Raw genomic sequence first — 24,345 nt, 5'->3', positions numbered from 1 at the left:
CCCATGGTGTACAATGGTATCTCTTCATGGGGTACTAGTGTTGAAACCTTAGGGACCATCTACCAGCGATTCATCCAATCCCTGTTGTCCAGTCCCAGTTTCTGGCAGTCTACCAAATGCCCTAATTATTGCACTTGCTGAATACTGCAACAGCATGGGCTTCAGTCCTCATTGTGGCAAGCTAGACTCAACAATCAACTCTGCCCTTCATATCATTACTGGTGCAACCCAGACAGCTCCAATTTCCAATCTTGTCTGGCATTGCTCCCCCAGAGATTAGGTGTGAAGGCAGTGCCCTGGCTGCATTACTGCGCGCAGCCAACTATCAGGACAGTTTACTTCACAATTTCATCTCAAAGCCACATCAAATGTGCTGAGTAAAGAAGCTCCTTTTCTGAAATAGTCGAGCCTCTCAGACAATACATCAGATGATGAAGTGTGTTTTAGCCCACGAAAGCTTATGCTCAAATAAATGTGTTAGTCTCTAAGGTGCCACAAGTACTCCTCATTCTTCTTGCTAACCTTTTTAAGGAACACTGGCAACAGGTGGTATGAGACTATATTTTATATCGATGGCGCATTTCTGGGCAGATAGAAAACTCAGATTGTTGTCTCCTAGTCTCTTTGCATTGGGTCTTGCATGCACCTAAGAACAACCATATGAATTGAAAGATTACAACAGGATACATTGTGGCCATGGGTGGTTTAACTTACATCTTGACAGTTGAGAGTCTTGAGCTCCCTGTCCTGCCTCTGTGGTGCTCAAGAACACACAGCATGCCATCTTGTTATGGACTGCCCTCTTTCTCATCTTGATGGTGGATGGATGTGCTTGACATCTCCAGATGCTGCTGCTGTGATAGTGGCTACATCATTTACCCAATATCTAATTCATTATTTGTGCCATCAGATGTCATATGCCATAAGAAGTCTTTCCACTTGGAGAGAGGACATGGTGCATTGTGGGAGATATAATCTGGCCAGGGAGCCCATTTCATAAAGGAGAATGGGGACATGAGACAACTATTATTGTTTTGTTTAATATCTTTGTGATATAAAATCTTCTCAGATTTGGGTTTTTTCACATGCTTTTTAATGTCAGTCACTTCTCTTTTTTGGGAGGGAAACTGTTTCCCTGAGTCATTGTCAATGTTCAAGGTTGGAGTGGGAGGGGGTTTAAGCTCCCCAATCATCAACTTTCCCACTCATGTTAGAAAATATTATTGTTTCCCTCTTTATGTCCATTGGTGGATTCTCCATCTCTTGTCGTCTTCAAATCAGTATTAAATGACTTTCTGGAAGATGTGCTTTAGTCAAACAAGTTATTAGGTAACTGGATGAAATACTACGGCCTGTGTTATAGAGAAGGTCAGATTAGGTGACATAATAGTCCCTTCTGGGCTTTAAAATTGGAGGTTTTATTATACAGGTTCCTGGTCCAAGGATCTTTTTGGAGCCTTATTTATTTGTGGATATTCAGGGAATAGTAGCAACCAAATGTTATTTTTTTTTCACCTTCCATCTGTTTTGTGTCTGAAGTTTCCTTCTGGAAGCAGATGTTACTTGGTGATATATGCCTTTGTCATCTAAAGATTGCATTACTGCAGTGGGTTCTATATGGAGTTACCCCGTAAGACCAGGCAGACATTTCAGCTACTGTTAAATTTGGTAGCCCATATTTAAAGGGTGTTACATGATGTCTGCTGTGGACTGGCTTCCTATTAATTTCCAGGTGTAATTTATATTGTTTTTGGTATATTGTTTTTGAGCTACTATATACTTGCTTTTTAAAAAATATTTTCAAAGAATAGTGCACTCTCTAAACAAGGCTAATTATGTAGCTTGCCCTATTATGTAGTGCTACTAAGACTCCTTGTTTACTTTAAAGAAGTACAGTTTAATTCAAACTTCATTGCACCGCGACCCTCTTCTGACAACAAAAGTTACTACACAACGCCAGGAGGGGGGACCGAAGCCTGAGCCCACCCAAGCCCAGTCGCCCCAGGGGCCAAAGCCAAAGCCCAAGCCCCACTGTCCCAGGTGAGGGGGGCCAAAGCCGAAGCCCGAGGGCTTCAACCGCAGGCGGGGGGCCTGTAACCCTGAGCCCTATCACCAAGGACTGAAGCCCTTGGGCTTCAGCTTCTGCCCTGGAGATGGGGCTTGGGCTTGGACTTTGGTCCTGGGTGGTGAGGCTCGGGCTTCGGCCCCAGGCTCCAGGAAGTCTAACACCAACCCTAGCAACCCCATTAAAACAGGGTCGCAAACCACTGTGGGGTCGTGATCCACAGTTTGAGAACTGCTGGTCTACCTAATCATTTCTATCCCTGTCTAAAAACACTATGCAAAATGAGTTAAATGACTTATTGCATTATAAATCCACATGCTGCTTTACAAAGATAGGTTAAGTAATGTTCTCGATCTCACAGAGTTTACAATGAAAGTTAGTCAAGAACATACAAAAGGACATGTCAGGTTAAGGAGGTTATTAATAATGAGAAGGTCAGACAATTGCTGAAAGGAGGAAAGATAAGGTGCTTGCTGTTCTATCATAGATGCAGAATGATGGACACAGAAAAGCCAAGACTAGTTAAGATGATAGGCCTGGGGCAAGCAGAAGAAACGGGGGTTAAACAATAATTACAATAAGCAGTATGTCTTTTTCTATTCTTATTACATTCTCATGCAAGATCTTCCTCCAGTCACCAGCCAGGCTAACACTCTGTATAATATAGAGTGAGAGCAAAAGATACCTAGATACTGCAGAGATGATGCTCTACAAATAGCTAAAGCAACATAATTTTCAATTTTTCTAAGCTTTAGCACCTCTACTTTGAAGTCTGATTGGCTCTGTGATGCTGTGTATAAAAAAGGTGACTTATATCACTGTTGTTATCACTGTTGCACAATTTCCATAAATCTTCTACAAAGTATGTCATGTAAGGTATCAATAGAAAAGTTATGAATTGCTAAGTATGATTATCGTGTTTATATGCACATATCATCTTTGTATCTGAAGTTATGAATATTGGCTATGTATCTGTATCTCAAACATGCGTTGTATGCCTGGGTGACCCCCCGCAGATAGATTTACAGCAGGGCTAGACAGCTATGTGTCGATGGCCCATTAAGGACACTCTCACAATGGGCCATTGAAGAATCTCATCCTGCCCAGTAGGCCTTTTCCGTGGTTGCCTCAGACATTGAGGAGCCACTGGCCACCCACAGTTTGATTCAGCAAAATATGTAAAGGCATGTGATATGCTCATGTGATCCTGGACTCAATCTTGGACCAAGAACTGTGGACTTTGTTTGGAACAGTAACTTTCTGTGTACATGGCAGAGGATATAAAAGGCACCTGAGACATCTCCATTTTGCTTCTTTACTACTCCAATTCTCGGGACTGTGGATTTATAACTAGAGGTTTCAGAGTGGTAGCCGTGTTAGTCTGTATCAGCAAAAACAACGAGAAGTCCTTGTGGCACCTTAGAGACTAACAGATTTATTTGGGCATAAGCTTTCGTGGGCTAGAACCCACTTCATCAGGTGCATGGAGTGGAAAATACAGGAGCAGGTATAAATACATGAAAAGATGGGAGTTGCCTTACCAAGTGTGAGGTCAGTCTAATGAGACAATTCAATTAACAGCAGGATACCAAGGGAGGAAAAATAACTCTTGTAGTGGTAATGAGAGTGGCCCATTTCAAACAGTTGACAAGAAGGTGTGAGTAACAGTAGGGGAAAATTAGTATGGGGGAAATAGGTTTAGGTTTTGTAATGACCCAACCACTCCCAGTCTTTATTCAGGCCTAATTTGATGGTGTCCAGTTTGCAAATTAATTCCAGTTCTGCAGTTTCATGTTGGAGTCTGTTTTTGAAGGGTTTTTTTTTTTAAGAATTGCCACTTTTAGGTCTGTTATTGAGTGAACAGGGAGACTGAAGTGTTCTCCTACTGGTTTTTGAATGTTCTAATTCCTGATGTCAGATTTGTGTCCATTTATTCTTTTGCGTAGAGACTGTCTGGTTTGGCCAATGTACATGGCCGAAGGGCATTGCTGGCACATGATGGCATATATCACATTGGTAGATGTGCAGTGAATGAGCCTCTGATGGTGTGGCTGATGTGATTAGGTCCTATGATGGTGTCTCTTGAATAGCTATGTAGACAGAGTTGGCACCGGGATTTGTTGCAGGGTTTGGTTCCTGGGTTGGTGTTTTTGTTGTGTGGTGCGTAGTTGCTGGTGAGTAGGAGAACACTTCAATCTCCCTGGTCACTCAATAACAAACCTAAAAGTGGCAATTCTTCAACAAAAAAACTTCAGAAACAGCCCCTGGCCCTGAATTTGCTGGAGCATGGGCACCACGGGCCCATGTAACTCGCCACCCCGGGACAAAGCGTCTCTTTTGAAATAGCTTTTGGAGAGCAGCAGCAGCAGAAAATCCAGGTCCAGCAACTTATGGAGCAAGAGCAGCAGATCCTCCACCACTTAATAATCCGGGAATGCTCTGGAGCCCAAGGAGCAGAGGTGTGTGTGGCATCCCCAGTGACCCTGGGGAGGGGAGGGGTCCTGACCAAGATGATCCAGAGGCATACCTGGAGGCATTTGAGTGCCTGGCCCTGGCCCACCATTGCTCGGCCCTCTGGCTGGCCCTCTGTCTGATTGGGGAGGCTCAGGCAGCATATCGGGCATTAGGCTTCACCTCTGCTGGAGATTATGGAAGACTTAAAGCTGCTATTTTGGATTGTCTGGGCCTCACAGAGGAGGGTTACTGTGGGCAGTTCCAGGCCAAACAATTTATTCTCAGTTTTCGCAACTGGGTTCTGACGCAAGGCCTCTGGTGGCGCAAGGCCTCTGGTGGCGCAAGAGCTCTTAGACTTTTGCTGCCAATGGCTAAGGCCAATATCCCAATCCCCTGGTGAAATCATTGAACTGGTGGTTCCTGAACAGTTCTGCTGGGTTTTGCCTCCAAGACCTCAGGAGTGGGTTGACTGGGATCAGGCAGCCAACCTGAAGACTACACTATGTTTGGTTGAGAACTTTTTGGAGGCTGAACTAGATTGTGGGGCACTCTCCTGACTGGAACCAGGAGAACTATGGTTCTAAGCGGATCTGCTGGTTTCCCCCTGCAGCGTGTTGGACTCACAGAAGAAGGGAAAACCCAGGGGCTTGCGAAGACCACAGGAAGTCCATTCTGTGAGCTGGGGCAGTCCCCTACCTAAGATCATACCACCTTTGGGACAACAGTCTCAAAGGAGTGCAGTTGGGTGGGGAATAAAGGGGCCTGTGAGAAAAGGGGGCTGACAGGAGCTGCGGAAGTTGTTCCCCTGTTGTAAACCACTACTGATTAGGTGAGAGCTGGTACAACCCTAGAGTTATCAAGGAGCCTGATCTGGCTTCACTTGCGGGTAGTAGGGCCACAGCTTCTGCTCCAGTATGGAATTTGACTATGTTGTAGCCTGCTCCTCTGAGACATCAGCATTCCTCAGGAAGCCCGGTGTTCTAGTTGTCCCCATTATTGTCAATGCGGGGAGGTCCAGGTGCTGGTTGACTCCAACTCTAGACAGATATTTATACATGAGCAGCTACTGGGCCCCTGACTTCCCAATGACCGGGGGAATGTTGCTTATAGGGTGTATCCATGGAGAATTCCAATCCTACCCCACTACCAGGCTTAAGCTGTCCATAAACAGGAGTGCTGCGGGCAGTATCAGTGCTAGCTCATTGGGAACCCCTCCCTGCGCAAGACATACTAATAATTAATATGAAGCTTGAGCTGCTTGGGGCCTTAAGCAATTGCTTAGTCTGCTTATACCTAGCACCGACTCTGGCTGCAGGGTGAGTGGTGGCCAGGGTGAAAGAATTGTCAGACGCAGTGATGCTGGTTGAGATCGGGGCCCGGTCAGCGGTGTATTAACTCCTAGGCCAACAAGGCCTAGGCCTAGGGCGGAAAATTTGCAGGGGTGGAAAATTTATAATAGCAGCCAGAGGCTGCTTCCCCTGGCACCAGTTCCCGCCCTCCACCCCCGGCCCTGCCCCAACTCCACCCCTTCCCCGCCCCCATTCCCCACCCCCTCCCTGCCCCTATTGGTCCCCTTCCCCAAATCCCCACCCCGGCCCCGCCTCCTCTCCTGAGCGCGCCACGTTCCCCCCTCTTCGCGAAGCTGTTTCATGCACAAGCACTGGCAGAAAGTGGGGAGAAGAAGGACTCGGCAGCGCGTTCAGGGGAGGAGGCAGAGCAGAGATGAGCTGCGGCGGGGGGGGGGGGGGGCGGCAATTATTTCAGGGCCTTGGGGCGGCAAAATCTTTAATTCGCCACTGTGCCCAGTAACTGGCCTGCTACAGGAAGCAAACGAATCACACTCAGATTCTAGCCTGCAGGAGGTACTTGTTTTACCTCTTAGAAAAAAATTCCCTTTTATTGACCCTGAACTCTTTGGCACTGCTACCCAGGCCCATAAAACACATACGGAGCACTGCTTTGCCCAGAAGCAAGCTCTACAAAGGGCCTGGGAAGATGAGTCCTTATATCAGCTGTCACTCAGTGTGGCTTGGACCCTCCGGAGGTGCCCTCACAGGATCCTGACTCAGATACCACCACCTGTGGCCACTCAGGCCCCCAGGGACTCTATGGACCCTGGACCAGAACTGGTGAAAGAGCACGGAAGAGCACAGATATCCAGTACAGTTTGGACACCCCTGACAGGTCCACAAAAGGGCTGCTACCTCCAGCAAAATGATAGGGTTTAGCTGCCTGAATGGGCAGCTGGTGAGGGTGGATGGGACCCTGGCGGATGCAGAATGGGATGCTCACTACCTTCACTTTAATGTGGAAGGAGATGTCCTGGTTCAGGTGATCAAAGAGCTGGAATATGCCAGTCACAGCTAGAGGTCCCCATCTCCTTTAGGGGTCAGACCAATGGTCAATCTAGCTCAATATACTGTCTCTGGCTGTGGCCAGTGCCAGATGTTTCAGAGGGAATGAACAAAACAGAGGAGTTTCAAGTGATCCATTCCCTGTCGACCAGTCCCAGCTTTTGGCAGTTGGAAGTTTAGCGATACCCGGTGCATAGGGTTGCATCCTTGACCATCTTAATTAATACTTATTTATTGATGGACCTATCCTCCATGAATTTATCTAATTCTTTTTTGAGCCCAGTTATACTTTTGGCCTTCACAACATCCTTAACAATGAGTTCCACAGGTTGACTGTGCATTGTATAAAGAAGTACTTTCTTTTGTTTGTTTTAAACCTGCTGCCTATTAATTTTGTTGGGTGACCCCAATTCTTGTGTTATGTGAAAGAGTAAATAACACATCCCTGTTTTCTTTCCACTTACCATTCATGATTTTATAGACCGCTATTATATCCCCCTTTAGTTGTGTCTTTTCTAAGGTGATCAGTTCCAATCTTTTAAATCTTTCCTCATATGAAAGCTGTTCCATACCCCTAATCATTTGTGTTGCCTTTTCCAATTGTAATATATATTTGTTGAGATGAGGCAGCCATAACTGCACACAGTATTCAAGACGTGGGCGTGCCGTGGATATATACTGTGGAATTATGATATTTTCTGTTTTATCTATCCCTTTCCAAATGGCTCCTAACATTCTGTTAGCTTTTTTGACTGCCACTGCACACTGAGCAGTTTTCACGGAACTATCTATAATGATTTCAAGGTTTCTTTCTTGAGTGGTAACAGCTAATTTAGACCCCCTCATTCTGTATCTATAATTAAGATTTTTTTTCCCTGTCCCAAATGTCAGTTGGTGTGTCCCAAACCTACCCTGGTTCCTCTTTCCTTAGTAGACTAGCCATTTGAATGTATTGGGCCAGATTAAGTTGGGTATCTTGAACCAATAGCCTGCGGATGCTGCTACATTTTAGTCATCCTGGATTATGCCACCCGGTATCCCCAAGTCATTCTCCTGTGGTCAGTATCAACCCAAATAGTTACTGATGAATTGCTAAAAGTGTTCTCCGGTCAGCATCACCTTGGGGATGCCTACCTAGATCAGGGCACCACCTTCATGCCAAGGATACTACAAGAAGTTTTCTCCCTACTTGACATACAGTCCATATGAACTGAAATTTACCACCTCAAAATGGACAGGGTAGTGGAACATTTTAACCAGCTCTAAAGGGAATGCTATGCAAGTTTGTCACAGTCAAATCCCACAACTAGGAAAAACTGCTCTTGTATCTAATGTTTGGCATCAGGGAGGTGCCCTGATCTTCCATAGGGCTCTCCCCTTTTGAGTTATTGCACGGAAGACCTTCAGGACCTTATGCAGGAAGCTTGTCAGGACCAATGAACCAAGGCTGAGAATATTGTGAAGTATGTCTTAAATCTGCAGGAACAGCTGGATTTGATTAGGGCCTTTGCCAAGCAAAATTTACAGGCTGTGCAACATTCACAGGAGCTGTACTGAAAAACAGGCTTTGGGGTTAGAAGAGCCTCCCTATCTGCCTTTTAATCTGTGTCTCCTAAGGTACGGATTTCCAGAGTAGTTAAGCAAACACTTGAAGAACACGGATACAGCCTTCCAATAAGTGATTGACACAGGCAGTATTGTTTCCAAAACAAATTATCTTTTTATTAATGTAACTAATAATCCCCAATACAGTAATAATCTAGAAATAAAAATCAAACACCTAACCCTTACTGCAAGTTAAAGAGCATTCAAGCCACAACTGCATACAGTTTAAATGATTCTAAGTGATTGTGCTCTGTTACAGATGACCACTCTGCAACAGGTCGCTGACAGCAGTTCTTAAATGTACTTTAAATTTTATATAGGTAAATTACATTAATAACAAAATCTTATGCATCTTTATTAACCCAGGCATACACATACTAACACTAATCCTACACTATACTATGCTACACTTATACTATAATTATAACAGGCTATACTCTGTCCTTTTGGCTTCACTATGCTATCTTATTGCTGCTGCTGAAATCAGTTTCAGTCAGCTATCTGCTTGGCTCCATTCTCCATCTCCATTCCAGTCTCTCTCAGCTTCTTGTCCGCTCTCGGTCTTTCTCTGCTTCTCTGTTCTAACTGTCCTGTCTGCCTTTTATACTATCCTGTCAACTACCAGATCTTACTGCACATCTTTATCGCTACTTGTTTACCACAGAGTTATGCTGCACTTGTTTGGCTTTCTGCCAATTTTATAGGGGGTTTTTCTTACACACCCCTTTTTCCTACTTTCAGCAGTGAAGTATCCTGTGACCTGCAGTGTCTGATGGTGGAGTGATTTTTGCCTATTCAAAATGGAAGCTAGGGGCACAAAATGGAGTCCAGGGAATCTCTCTGGTATCAATATGATAATAGGAATGTGAGGCTGGGGTTTACCAGTTAGGGGGAGTGTCTTGTTATTACTACCTAGCTCCAAGTGTACAATGTTCACTAAGTGGCTCGGGCCCTTTGAGATAGTGTGCTGGGTGGAGAAGGAAGATTATGAGATCTGGTTAGCTGGGAAGAGACAGAGCACCCAGATCTACCAAGTGGCCTTTTGAAGAAGAGAGAAAGCAGAGCAGTTTGTGAGAATGTAATTAACAGAGCCAGAAAAATGAGCAGTGCAGCAGCTTCTTCTTGATTGAAGTCTAAATATGACTGTAATATCTGACAGTTCTTCAGACTTGGATCTCTATTATGAAAATGGGGGGAGTCTTGGAAGTGTGAAAGAGCAGCTGAACGTCTGTGTGAGGGGAGGATATTCTGGGAAGAACAGTCCTATGACTGTCGCAGTCAGAGTCAGGCCACTAACCCAAAGGGAACAGTAAGTTTGAACAAAATGTGTTGTATCCATTTCTGGAAAGGAAATACTTATATATCATCTTCACACAAACAGGCGGTTGACATTCTCCTATGACTGTTGGTTTTGGTTGCTGAATCCAGAGGATGACACATGTGCCAGTCAAGAAGTAGAGTATTGTTAGCTGGCGCAGCTACTCCTAGACAAAATCTTTGAGGGTTACAATGCCTGCCTCTTTGCTTATGGACAAAATGATCTGGAAGATCTCACACAATGACAGGTTCTGCAGAGGAAGTGGGCATAATTCTATGATTTTGCAAGGAAATGTTCTGGCAAGTAAATCTGATTCAAGAAGAGGAAATGAAACATCACACTGAGCTGAGTTACTTTGAGGTGTACGAGAGGGCCCAAAATCTCTTAACATCATCCAAAGATGCCAATGTGAAGAAAAAAACTCAAAAAATGTGAGAATATCCAATCCTAGGTCCTTATGCAACTGGCCTTTTTCTATACATGGTTAGCTTTTTTTCAGACTTGGCTAGAACTTGGTAGGAGAACTGGGGAAGCGGGCTGATCACAACCCACCCTGGGGGCCCTTGTACTCAGGCTTGTTTGGGGAGAGTCTGCTGGGGGCCAAGCTGGGCCATGGGCTTCCCTGGCCTGCCCTCACTGAACCACACTGGGCTCTCCGGCCTTATGGCCCTTGCTGACGTCTCAGTGCATGTGTTAATATGTACAGGGTACACACCATGTGCACCCTGCTGACAAACTGTTAATGCACTTTCCTCTTGTCCCTTTCAAAGAGGACGAGATCAAAGCATATTAAGGAACTGTTAATGTGCATCAGGATGTACACATCTGCACTGTGTACAGGATGTACACATCTGCACTGACAGTCTGCACTGTTGCAGGCTAGCGTGAGGTAGATCACACCTTTTTGCCATGGCTGTGCCACCCAAGGGAGCTGCCTAGCTTGCCTGTGCCTAGGACAGCCGCTGAATATAGTGATCTGAAAGCTGATAGGTGAAGATCTCCAATATTAGCAGAACAAGCCACAGATAGAGTAGTTGGCCAACCCCTGAACTGGGAGCAGCAGGATCAGATTTTCTCCCTACCCCTGCCTCAAATACATTCAGTCATGTGGCTCACCTTTTCTGCTATGTTGCTGCTTGTTTGGAAAACACGGCAGAAGTCACTGATGTTTTGTTCTTACAGTCCAAGCCATACAACGCCTATGCCCAGGTAACAATGCCTCAGCTTGCTGAGAGACAAATCCATTCAAGCACATGCTCAGAACAACATTTAATGGTTCGGCAATAAACAATATAAAAGATTTTGATAAAGGTTTCTGCTGCATCAGAGAAAGGCTTCCACACCAAAGTGACCCATAGCTTGTGAGACAAAATGGCTCGGGTAATATATTTTGTGTGCAGTTAATGAACTGCTGTCTAGTGGATGAGACATGTTACATACAATTTGCTACTGTTTTTGAAAAATCAGAATGGTTGCAGCGTGTTTGCACAAAAACTAATTTAATCTGGTTGCGACCTTCTGTTTAACTATGATGGGCAATGGTAGGCACCTCTTTAGGCTAAAAGTTCCCCATAGCAGTTGCCCCAGCTGTTGTTTCGAATACACCTAGATGAGGGATGGCACTGGCTCTTTGGTGACAGCCTGAAAATTATTCACACAAACTCTTAAAAATTGTCTCCCAACATTTCATACATGGTAACCAACTGTTTCTATCCTTTAATACTTCTGCTAGTCCCTATTTACCCCATAATGCCACATGCAATTACACCCCTATTTTTTCCTCCTTCACAAATGTTTGATATTTTCAGTAGTCTGGCTCTTCTATTTCTGAAGCATCTTTTGGTGCCTAATCCTGGGAATCTGCTATGCTATAGGCACAGGGACATGTGAATATGTATATTCTATACCCAAAGCAATGAGGCTGGTGTGTTTCTGATATTGACATTGTGTGGTAACATCTCAAAAAGGTGTCTGCTGCCTCCAACACATGCCCTTCCAAAAAGCAGTGTTTTGGGTTCTGAACCAGACACTCTTACATTTCATTAGACAGTGAATGGGGCTGGCTGGTGTGTAACCTTGTAGGATCCCTACTATTTCAAAAAGAGTAAATCTGTATGAAAAAAAAAATGCCCCAATCCTGTTCCCTTGCCAAGACAAAGAGGTTCTCGGGGAGGAAGGTTGGGTTACTCATACTATTAGAGCAGTAAAGACTCTTTGGTCACCCATTGAGAAATTATTCTTATTCTGGTATTCATAGAAAATCTAGATTAAATGGACAGAATGTGATTTGACAGCAGCACTGACTCATGCAGACTGAATTTTGGCAAAGAAAATATTGCTAACTGCTGAATACATATGCACTACTTGAGAAACCTGGCTGCAGAACAGACACACAGAAAAATGCAAGCACTTATTAATGCAATGAATTTGATTGTTGTAGCATTAGAAAAACAAGAATGTAGTGGCAATAAAAATGTTACCAGACTTAAGCAAGATAATTTATTGCAACTTGTTACCCTGATGCTATGAGCCATGACCCACAGCTGAATATTTTTTCCAAATGCATTTGTTTCTCCAATTTAATGTTTTCATATTAGTTTTCATGTTACTAGAAAATGTTGTCTATCCATCTTCCCATGAATCTACAATAGGGGCCTTACCCATTCTTATACTTTAGGTGCATTTCCGCCCATACATTCTAGGCCAGTTGTTCTCAACCTTTCCAGATTACTGTACCCCTTTCAGAAGTCTGATTTGTCTTGCATACCACAAGTTTCACCTCACTTAAAAACTACTTGCTTACAAAATCAAACATAAAAATACAAAAGTGTCACAGCACACTATTTCTGACAAATTGCACACTATTACTGACAAAATTATATGTTTACTATATAATTAATACAATAAACTAACTGGAATATAAATATTGTACATACATGTCAGTGTAGAGCACATAGAGCAGTCTAAACAAGTCATTGTCTGTATGAAATTGTAGTTTGTACTGACTTCACTAGTGCTTTTCATGTATCTTGTTATAAAACTAGGCAACTATCTAGATGAGTTGATGTACCCCCTCAAAGACCTCTGTGTACCTCCAGGGGTACATGTACCCCTGATTTAGAACCACTGTTCTAGGCTATGTGATAGGAGATGGCAGCTATTCTGCACAGCTATATACTTTAGATTGATATTTAATAGAATTATGTCAGAGGTTGAAGATAATATGCTTATTCTTCAGAGTGCTAGAAGTTTCTATGCTTGCTTTTGTTTATAATTTCTCATCCATTGTATTCCCACTTCCAACTCCTATTTCAAACCCAACACAAGTTTCCCCTCCCTTCTTTCAGCAACTCCCACCAGTGCCCTGTAATAAACTTTGTTACCAGATCTTTCCCCTTCACTTGAACAAAACCATGGTATATTTTAGGGCAGGCCACTTTTTTATTTCAACTAAGCTGAAAGTTGGTGATGCATGTGGCTACATATTTCATAACTGAACTCTGTAGAAGTGTGAGTACTGTTCCTGAGAAGACTATATAGAACCTCTTATCAGGATTGTTGTCTTAATAATTATCTCTGAAAGCATCCATTAATTATTGAATCAATAAAGGGTGACGTAAGAACCACCTTTGAAATAAATTACACAAACCCTTTCAGAACACTTCATGGAATGCTTCAAAAGAGAAAGTTAACGGGGGTTTGCACATTTCTGGAAAAATATGGAAATAGCATAGGACACAAGATAAAAGCTGTAAGACAAAGTAGTGTACGAAGGCATAGCATACCTAAGATTACCAGAAGTGACAAAATAAGGATTTAATTGACAGGGCAAACAGATCACTTCTGGATGTTACAACATTACTATAGAAGTACCAAAAAACCCCAACAACAACAGCAAAAAAAACCCTGTTAAAAGAATGTGAAGGTTTCAAAGTCAAGAAGCCAAAAGCTTGGAAATGCCAGAATTAAGATTGCCTGTGTAATTTTAGATCTTGTCTCACTTGAAAGTTATTTCAGATTAACTTTAGTTGTTTTGGGATGAAGTGTCTTGCATTCATAAACAATTTTTTTTAATTATCTGGTGTCTCAATCTGCATTACAAAATCCATTTTGAAAGCAAGTTTCATAAATTTTGGAATGAGTTAGCAGGCAATAAGGTAGGTGTGTATGCATCCCCATTTCAAATAAACTATTCTGCCTCTAGCAGCCCTTGCATTGCAAAAAGCTATGTGGAGGTGGAGTGTGAAAAAAACAATCAGGCTCCCTGCTGGCCTTGCCCACTGGAAAGGACCCTGCCCCGGGTGATCAGGAATCAATCAGCTTGAGGGGCAGCTCCTCTTTTAACCATTGAAAGCTGGTGGAGTGAGGGGGCTTTACTGCATACCTGGGTCAGTCTGTCTCACATATGTGCCCTCTACTCCTCCAGGATCAGTCATCTTGATGGGATGTCATCACCCTGTTTCAGGGGTAGGCAAATCTATGGCATGTGTGCCAAAGGCGGCACGTGAGCTGATTTTCAGTGGCACTCACACTGCCCAGATCCTGGCCACCAGTCCGGGGGGCTCTGTATTTTAATTTAATTTTAAATGAAGCTTCTTAAACATTTTAAAAACCTTATTTACTTTACATACAACAATAGTTTAGTTATATATTATAGACTTACAGAAAGAGACCTTCTAAAAACGTTAAAATGTATTACCGGCATGCGAAACCTTAAATTAGAGTGAATAAATGAAGACTCGGCACACCACTTCTGAAAGGTTGCCGACCCCTGCTCTATTTAAATGCTAGCTTGCAGACATGTGCTTGCATTGTGATTCCAGCTCCCAGACATACAGATCATACAGCAACCATGCCCTGTGTTTCTGCATGGTCCCATGCTGAGGTCCTGGGCTTTCTTGCCTTCTGGGGAGAAGAAATGGTCCACTCCCATCTTAACAGCAGTCACCAGAATACCATAATTTCAAGTCATGTATTTCTTCCATGCTGCCTGACTGCAGCTATTTGGCAATGGAGTTTTCTTACAAAAGCCAGATGCATGATGGGATGAAAGGAGAGGAATCATAGGAATTTATTAATTTCACCCCTAGATTCAGAGTTCCAGTAGAGATCCTACAGTGTAGGGTTACCATATTTCAGGTTCCCAAAAAGAGGATACTGGGGGGAAGGGGGGGCTGGAGGACAGGGTACAGTTGCGGAAACTAAAGGGGTACCTGCAGTAGGGGTACTCACTGGAGGTGGGGGACAGTGTCACCATTCCCTGTCATGGTGGCAGGGTGGCTGGTGCAAGCCCTGGGCACAGCTACAGCCATCCCACTCTCTGCAGGCCCCCTTCCCAGGGCTGGGAGTCAGCTGGGGCCAGGGTGGGCAGGATCTGGCAGCTGTGGCTGCAGGGGAATGGACCAATCAGCTGCCAATGCAAGGAAGCGGACCAATTGGGGTTCTTTCTGAGCTGCAGCCTCTACTCTACAAAAACCCCAGACATTGCCTGTTATTTGAAAAATCCCCTTGGACAGGGGTTCAAAAAAGAGGCAATGTCCCGGAAAACCCGGACATCTGGTAGCCCTAACACAGTGTACTGTTAGAATAATAGCAGAATGCATATAGCTTAGTGGTGAAACATTGCACCAGGGGATGGCTGCACAGAATGCGGTGCTTATTTAAAAAACACCACCACCACGTTGTGTGGATTTCATGATGCAAAATGAAAACAGCTTAAGCTGGGACAACAAAACACTGCTGGACACTGGACAGACTGCTTTAGAAATAGTTATTTCTGAAACAGAAACACATTATGAGAATTAGCTTTCAAATATGGACAAGCCCTTAATTCAGCCCCCCAGGTATGCATTATGATTGTCTTTAGTCACTTGATCACATACTACTATTTTCCACAGTACCCCTTCCTCATCCAGTGCACAAGATAGACAGTGCTCTGTCAGGGTAGCTCTGCACTGAATAAATAATTGATTTATTATTATGTGGCAATTTTCTCAGTTATTTTATGGTATTTTCAATGTAACAAATGCTTCAGAAATGTAACATCTTCGCACCATCCCTCTCAGGAAAAGTGATATTAACTATTATCATCCTCATTTTCCTGAAGGACAACCGAGGTACTGAGATTAAGACAAAAATCGTTGTGTCCACCATTTTTGAGTGCCCCTCTTGAGATGCCTAAGGCCTTATTTCCTAGAGCACTTATTTTTCTAGGACTCTCTGTGCTCACACCACAGCGACACCTGACTTCAACAGCAGCTGTGAGCGTTCAGCCCTGCAAAGCTTGCCCCAAAGGTCTCAAGTCCAGCACCTGGACTGCGGGGAACATAATCAGTGCCGGTGGAGAGTTTGGTGTAAGCGACTTGCACAGCAGGGACAGATCTGGCAGGCTGAGTCAGGCATAAAGGAAGTTCTCCAAGCAGCTGTCAACTGCCTTAACCAGACTGGCCCCTTCTCCTTCCTGTAACGCCCTGCCTCAGTCACTGTGCACCTTCCAGCTGGCACCTGCAGCCAGGGAGGTGGGCCCCACAGATCAGCCCCCTGCACTTCACTGGGCAGCCCTGACACCCTTCAACCCCAAAGAGCCTCGCCAACGCTACAGCACAGGCGCCTTAACGCCCTGGGCTAACCCCCTCAATCCAGGGTTAAACGAGGAGCCGCCCTCTCTGGTTGACTGGCCAGCGGCCTATTCCGCGCCTCCCACCCGATTCTCAGGGGGCGGAGTCGCTGCCAGTGGGCGGGGCCACTTGTCCCCCCCCCCCGCTCCACTTCCTCGTTCCTCATGACCGTCGAGTGATGCTGCGCATGCGTATTATGGGGAGGTATGGCGAGAGGAACGCTTCCGGAGCAGGCTCGCGCCGTCGGAGGTGAGCTCCGGTCGTGCGTTGTGACCGTTACCGGATAGAATGTTTAGGAGGCCGCCGCGGAACTTCCGGGGCCGCCAGAGAGCCGCCTCCAGCTGCAGCAGCAGCGGCGGCGAAGGGGAGCCGGAGTATGAAGGGGCGCAGGGCGAAGAGGAGCAGGCGCAAGGCCCTGCCAGGCCCGCCGCCGAGAGGCAGCCGCCCGCGGAGGGGCCAGCAGGGGACATTAGAGGTCAGGAGGAAGAGGAGGATGGCGGCGGCGGCGGCGTGCCCCGAGGGGCGAACCCCAGAGCGGGGCAGGCGCGGGGAGCGACCGCCCTGCTGAGCTTCGGTGCCGACGAGGAGCGAGATGGTAAAAGTCTGACGCCGGCTCCCTTCCGCCACGCAGCGTGTGCGTGCGTGTGTGTGTGTGAGTGTGTGAGTGAGAGAGAGAGATGGAGATCTCCTTGTGTTTCAGGTGTGGGAGCAGGCTCCAGGCTGGTCTGCAAACAGCTGGGCCCTCTGTCTGGGCTAACAATGGCCGGGGTCAGCTAACTTTTAACTTACACCTTGCCTTACTCCCTCTCCACTTTCAAGGGTGGACAAGCCCAAGTGTTAGGGCTTGGATGAGAACCCAGGAGGCTGGTGTCCAGTCCTGTGCTTTAATCACTCCAACACCCTCAGGTACTGGGACCTGCAGTCACCCCTCAAGAGCCTGGCTGGACGGCAGAGCTACTGTCACTTTAGTAGTTCTCCCGGTATCTCTGCTGGGACTGGCACCTGTAAGGGTATGTCTACACCGCGGCTGGGAGGGTGCTTCCCAGTGCAGGTAGACTGACTGGCACTAGCTGTGTTCAAATTAGTGCTCTAAAAATGGCAATGTGGTTGTAGTGGTACAGGTGGCCGCTCAGGCTAGCTACCGGAGTGCCTATTCGTGGGTTGAGTGGAATTGCACTGAGGGGAGCTGCACTGCTTTTGTGATGCAAAGACTAGTAAAGTTAATGATGTGATAAAGGAAGAGTAAGTGCATAGCCAGGACCTGGCTATTTGATACTGCAAGACACTGCAATATATATGACTCATGTGAAAGAGGTTTTGTGAAGGGGTGGGTCTGCACTTTTTTTGCATGTAAACTCAAATACAGCTGATCTCCCACACTAAAGCTGTGCTGATCAACAGTGATACTGAAACTGCTGATGGTCCTTGGTGACTTCACTAGGCACACGTGATTTTTCTGGATTAGTTTGGAACTTCATGGCTACCTGACACTCATAGGACTATTTCATCTGAGTGGACCCTACAGTTATAAGGCTGTGCACGTTCTGGGTCTGATGTTTGGGTTGTGGTGTTTTTTTTTAATTTATGCTTATGTTATGATAATACCTAAAGACAATGTGCAAACATATAATAAATGACAGTCTCTGCCCTAAAGAACTTGGAGCCTAAAAGACAAGGGTCAGGAGTGGAGTATGAAGGAATGGATGTTACCCTCTGTTATGGACTGAGGCCCAGATACCAAACTCGTATTGATTTCAGTGGGAATTAAATGCCTAAATACTACTGAAGACCGGAGGTGACTGTTGTTTCCTTTGTTTAAGGTTATCTTACCCTGATAAAGTAAGGGGACCTGTTTGAATGGTCAGTCTTATCTAAATCCATGGTACGCCCACATCTTGAATACTCTGTGCAGATGTGGTTGCCCCATCTCAAAAAAGATCTATTGGAATTGGAAAAGGTTCAGAAAAGGACAACAAAAATAATTAGAGGTATGGAACGGCTTCTGTATGAGGGGAGATCAAGAACACTGGGACTTCTCAGCTTGGAAAAGAGATAACTAAGGGGGGACATGATTGAGGTCTATAAAATCATGACTGATGTGAAGAAAGGATATAAGGAAGTGTTATTTACTCCTTCTCTGAACACAAGAACTAGGGGGTCACCAAATGAAATTAATAGGCAGCAGGTTTAAAACAAACAAAAGGAAGTATTTCTTCTCACAACGCACAGTCAACGTGTGGAACTCATTGCCAGAGGATGTTGTGAAGGCCAGCACTATAACAGGGTTCAAAAAAGACTAGATAAATTCATGGAGGATACTTCCATCAATGGCTATTAGACAGAATGGGCAGGGATGGTGTCTCTAGCCTCTGTTTGCCAGAAGCTGGGAATGAGCGACAGGGACTGGATTGCTTGATGATTACCCATTCTGTTCATTCCCTCTGGGGCACCTGGCATTGGCCACTGGCAGAAGACAGGATACTGGGCTAAATGGACCTTTGGTCTGACCCAGTATGGCCATTCTTATGTTTGTAAGTCTGATTTCACTGAGGGGGAAAAAAATGTTCATCTGAGTGACCGCTCTGTGAGCAGTTTAGTAGAACTCGAGAATATTGTGTTCTTCTCAGTTGTTACAGGTTTCAGAGTAGCAGTTGTGTTAGTCTGTATCCGCAAAAAGAAAAAGAGTACTTGTGGCACCTTAGAGACTAACCAATTTATTTGAGCATAAGCTTTCGTGAGTTACAGCTCACTTCATCGGATGCATACAGTGGAAAATATAGTGGGGAGACTTTATATACACAGAGAACATGAAACAATGGGTGTTACCATACACACTGTAACAAGAGTGATCAGGTAAGGTGAGCTATTACCAGCCGGGGGGGAGGTGGGGGGAATGGGACGACATTTTGTAGTGATAATCAAGGTGGGCCATTTCCAGCAGTTGACAAGAACATGTAAGGAACGGGGGGAGGAGGGGGAAATAAACATGGGGAAATAGTTTTACTTTGTGTAATGACACATCTACTCCCAGTCTTTATTCAAGCCTAATTTAATGGTGTCCAGTTTGCAAATTAATTCCAATTCAGCAGTCTCTTGTTGGAGTCTGTTTGTTTTTGAAGTTTCTTTGTTGAAGAATTGCCACTTTTAGGTCTGTAATCGAGTGATCAGAGAGATTGAAGTGTTCTCCGACTGGTTTTTGAATGTTCTAATTCTTGACGTCTGATTTGTGTCCATTTATTCTTTTATGTAGAGACTGTCCAGTTTGGCCAATGTACATGGCAGAGGGGCATTGCTGGCACATGATGGCATATATCACATTGGTAGATGTGCAGGTGAATGAGCCTCTGATAGTGTGGCTGATGTGATTAGGCCCTATGATGGTGTCCCCTGAATAGATATGTGGACACAGTTGGCAACGGGCTTTGTTGCAAGGATAGGTTCCTGGATTAGTGGTTCTGTTGTGTGGTATGTGGTTGCTGGTGAGTATTTGCTTCAGGTAAGCAAGGACTGGCCTGTCTTCAAGATCTGTGAGAGTGATGAGTCGTCCTTCAGGATATGTTGTAGATCCTTGATGATGAGTTGGAGAGGTTTTAGTTGGGGGCTGAAGGTGATGGCTAGTGGTGTTGTGCCTGTCCTGTAGTAGGTGACTTCTGGGTACTCTTCTGGCTCTATCCATCTGTTTCTTCACTTCAGCCGGTGGGTATTGTATTGTAAGAATGCTTGATAGAGATCTTGTAGATGTTTGTCTCTGTCTGAGGGGTTGGAGCAAATGCCGCTGTATCTTAGAGCTTGGCTGTAGACAATGGATCGTGTGGTGTGGTCTGGATGAAAGCTGGAGGCATGTAGGTAAGTATAGTGTTTCCGGTGTAGGGTGGTGTTTATGTGACCATCGCTTATTAGCACCGTAGTATCCAGGAAGTGGATCTCTTGTGTGGACTGGTCCAGACTGAGGTTGATGGTGGGATGGAAATTGTTGAAATCATGGTGGAATTCCTTAAGGGCTTCTTTTCCATGGGTCCAGATGATGAAGATTTCATCAATATAGCGCAAGTAGAGTAGGGGCATTAGGGGACAAGAGCTGAGGAAGCGTTGTTCTAAGTCCGCCATAAAAATGTTGACGTGCTGTGGGGCCATGCGGGTACGCATAGCAGTGCCGCCGATTTAAAGGTATACATTGTCCCCAGATGTAAAATAGTTATGGGTGAGGACAAAGTTCAGCCGCAATGTTTGCCGTGACATTATCGGGGATACTGTTCCTGACTGCTTGTAGTCTATCTTTGTGTGGAATGTTGGTGTAGAGGGCTTCTACATCCATAGTGGCCAGGATGGTGTTTTCAGGAAGATCACCAATGGATTGTAGTTTCCTCAGGAAGTCAGTGGTGTCTCGAAGATAGCTGGGAGTGCTGGTAGCTTAGGGCCTGAGGAGGGAGTCTACATAGCCAGATAATCCTGCTGTCAGGGTGCCAATGCTGAGATAATGGGGCATCCAGGATTTCCAGGTTTATGGATCTTGGGTAGCAGATAGAATACCCCTGGTTGGTGTTCTAGGGGTGTGTCTTTGCGGATTTGTTGTTGTGCTTTTTCAGGGAGTTTCTTGAGCAAATGGTGTAGTTTCTTTTGGTAACCCTCAGTGGGATCAGAGCGTAATGACTTGTAGAAAGTGGTGTTGGAGAGCTGCCTAGCAGCCTCTTGTTCATATTCCGACCTATTCACGACGACGACAGCACCTCCTTTGTCAGCCTTTTAGATTACGAGGTCAGAGTTGTTTCCGAGGCTGTGGATGGCATTGCGTTCTGCACGGCTGAGGTTATGGAGCACGTGATGCTGCTTTTCCACCATTTCAGCCCCCGCATGTCGGCGGAAGCACTCTATGTAGAAGTCCAGTCTGTTTCAGCCTTCAAGAGGAGTCCACCCAGAATCCTTCTTTTTGTAGTGTTGGTAGGAAGTTGTTACAGTGGCCCATAAATATCTTAATACTTTATAGGTGAAAGAGCTAGACCACCTGTGGTGATAGTCTTGAACTAGTCTAACCTAATGTACTGTAGATTTTTAAAGACCGTATGCCATGATCGTACTCATGTAGACCACTGATTATTGATTTTATGAACATGTATTGTAATCTTTTAGCACCTTCAAATCCCTCTTCAAAATTCTCTTGCTGTGATTCTTACAAAAAACTTGACAATAGTTAGGCTGTAGTCTCAGTACACCAACAGCTTGTCATGTTGACTAATATTGTCTCATTGTTTACTTGTACTACCCTATTTGTCTATATCTATTTGTTGTCTCTTGTCTTATGCTTAGATCGTAAACTCTTTGGGGCACTGACTCTCTTTTGTTCTGTGTCTGTACAGTACAGTGTGATCCTGGTCCATGACTAGGCTGACTAGGCACTATGGTAAAACAAATAATAAAATGTTTCAAATGTGGTGATGTTGCTTTGTAAATATGTTTACACTGATCTTTTTCCCCCCTCCTACAGAGGGTGAGGAACTCTTTAAAATAAAGAAGCCATCTCTTAACACAATAACATTTAGAATGCAAAGGAAAGAAAACTCTCTCTCTGCAGTTAGAGAAGCTGAAAGAAGCAAAGGTAAGTACGTAGCTACTTATTGGGTGTATTTTAGTCTAGTTGTTTGTAAAGCATTTTGAGATCCATGAAGGAAGGGTGCTTTGGCAAGTACTGTTATCAGACATATTGTTTTATATTAATAAATTACAAGAATGAATTTGTGGTTGAAAACAGTCAAATTTAAATGTATATCCCAAAACACATAATGAGCAGGTCTGATCCTGTATCTATTTAAGTCATCTGCCAAAATCCCATTGACGTTGTAGGAGTAGTATCGGGCACTTAGGCTGACCTTGAGAGGAGTTGACCTCCTGGAACTCGCATTGTAAATGGAGATTACTAGGCAGTTACAAATTCCATTAGTCTCAGGATTTGGTCCTAGGGAGTAGTTTCTCAATGATTTTAGCATTTTCATTTTTTAGAAGTGGGCCTCAGATTTCATTAATGAGAGACAGCACAACCTGTTTAAAACTAGTCATAAATCATGTTAAGAATCCCCTAAAATTGTCTGAATTTAGGATAGAGTTGAAATGAAAATACATGAATTTGTATGATGATGCCTTACTTTACTGTGTCCTAAAATTTTGCTTTCGTTAAGATTCATACTGTAACTAAAAATACTGCCTTAAATCTTTGAAGACAATGGGATTGCTCAATGTGTAAATTTAAGCACAAGTCTTTTCAGGGTCAGGGATTGATTGTTGTCTTCAGATTTATGATGTTTCTTAACAGGTTATCAACATTTCCAGTAGCTGAGACAAAAATCCTGGGTCTTGGTTTTTCTCCTTGAATACAGAAATCTTCCAATCGGAGTCTAGAATAATTAACAGTACTGATACATGTGAGACAGAAGAGGAGGATGAGCACTACTCATCAGCCAGTGAAGATTACACTAGTTCAGCCTCTGAAACTCAATCCAGCCCTCCACAGAAAAGAGAGGATTTATCAGCAGGTTTGTAACTAGTTATGAGCAGCGAGTAGGTACTGCACGTAGTCTTGCATATTGCAGAATATTCAAAGTGCTGTTTAGTGTAACAGCGTCCAGTGTTTTAATGTATATTTAAAGTAACTTCACTGAAATCGTTGTATATCAAGGACATTTATTCCAGAATTACATTGGTGTAACTGAGAGCGGAATTTGCCTTTACAGTCTATTGTCAATCTGGTCTCTTGGGATAGATCTTTAGCATGATGATATGATAGAAAGCCCTGTAATATTTATAGTAATGAAATAAAAGAAAAGGTAAAATTAGATATCATTGGGTTTTTTTATAAGTATGTGCTGAAACAAAACAAAAAAACCTCTATTATAGATCACTCACCATAACTAGGCATTTGGATAGAAGAGAAATGATGGATTCAAGGTTATGGTCCTTTCTAATATTTTCATTTTTAATAAACAGGAAATTAAATGCAATAACTTTATTAATGCAGCATTAAGGATGAATGTTTAGAGAACTTTTAATAATCCAGGAATGCAAAGTATTTATAGTAGTAGGAATCCTTTTTTCGTTTTCATGTATGATCTAGATTACTAGTTTAGCACACTTTTTTTTTCTTTTTCTTTACTGCTCATATTTTAATTTGCAGCCTGAAGGATACTTCAATAATATTTTTGCCTTGATTATATTTTTCAGACTTAGGACTGGCAAAATGAGGAGAATTGTTATGCTTACAACATGTACCTCCATTTATGGCATAAATACTGGAAACTTTTATTTAGGTTATTGTGACTTTTAAGACTACTGTGGCCTTTGTTTTGAAGGTCTGAAAACTACTGGAAAGTTAACATGTAGTTTAGGGGTGGGCAAACTTTTTGGCCCAAGGGTCATATTTGGGTATGGAAATTATATGGTGGGCCATGAATACTCACAAAATTGGGGGTTGGGGTGCCGGAGTGGGTGCAGGCTCTGGGGTGGGGCCAGAAATGAGAAGTTCAGGGTGTAGGAGGGGGCTTTGGACTGGGGCAGCGGGTTGGGGTGTGCAGGGAGGGTTGGGGCTCCGGCTGCGGATGTGGGGTTGGGATTGAGAGGTTCAAAGGGTGGGAGGGGGATCAGGGCTGTGGTTGGGGCACAGGAGGGGGCCAGGGGTGTAGACTCTGGGTGGTGCTTACCTCAAGCAGCTCCCGAAAGCCGTGGCATGTTCCCCCCCCCTCCCCCCCCCTGCTCTGGCTCCTACCTGGAGGCATGGCCAGGCGGCTCTGCACACTGTTCCATGCACAGGCACTGCCCCTGCAGCTCCCATTGACTGCGGTTCCCAGCCAATGGGAGCTGCAGGGGCAGTGTGCAGAGCCTCCTGGCTGCCCCTCTACATAGGAGCTGGAGCAGGGACATGCCTCTGCTTCTGGTAGCCGTGCGGAG

General features: G+C 44.5%; 1 protein-coding gene across 4 annotated transcripts in view; it reads left to right on the top strand.

Annotated features, from left to right (window-relative positions):
* Positions 1-16,593: 16,593 nt before the first annotated feature.
* Positions 16,594-24,345, top strand: part of GCFC2 (GC-rich sequence DNA-binding factor 2) — a 45,052-nt gene continuing 37,300 nt past the window's right edge. For 3 of the 4 annotated variants that reach the window (XM_073335819.1, XM_073335817.1, XM_073335820.1), the window contains exons 1-3: positions 16,594-17,008; positions 21,896-22,006; positions 22,782-22,937. In XM_073335819.1, the coding sequence (XP_073191920.1) occupies positions 16,702-17,008; positions 21,896-22,006; positions 22,782-22,937 (574 nt within the window). In that variant the 5' untranslated portion in view covers positions 16,594-16,701. The other variant, XM_073335821.1, reaches the window with a different exon arrangement.

This window comes from Lepidochelys kempii, chromosome 3 (assembly GCF_965140285.1).
Source record: "Lepidochelys kempii isolate rLepKem1 chromosome 3, rLepKem1.hap1, whole genome shotgun sequence".
Classification (NCBI taxonomy): domain Eukaryota; kingdom Metazoa; phylum Chordata; order Testudines; family Cheloniidae; genus Lepidochelys; species Lepidochelys kempii.
Note: the sequence above shows the minus strand (reverse complement) of the source record. Positions and strands in the feature narration are given on the sequence as shown.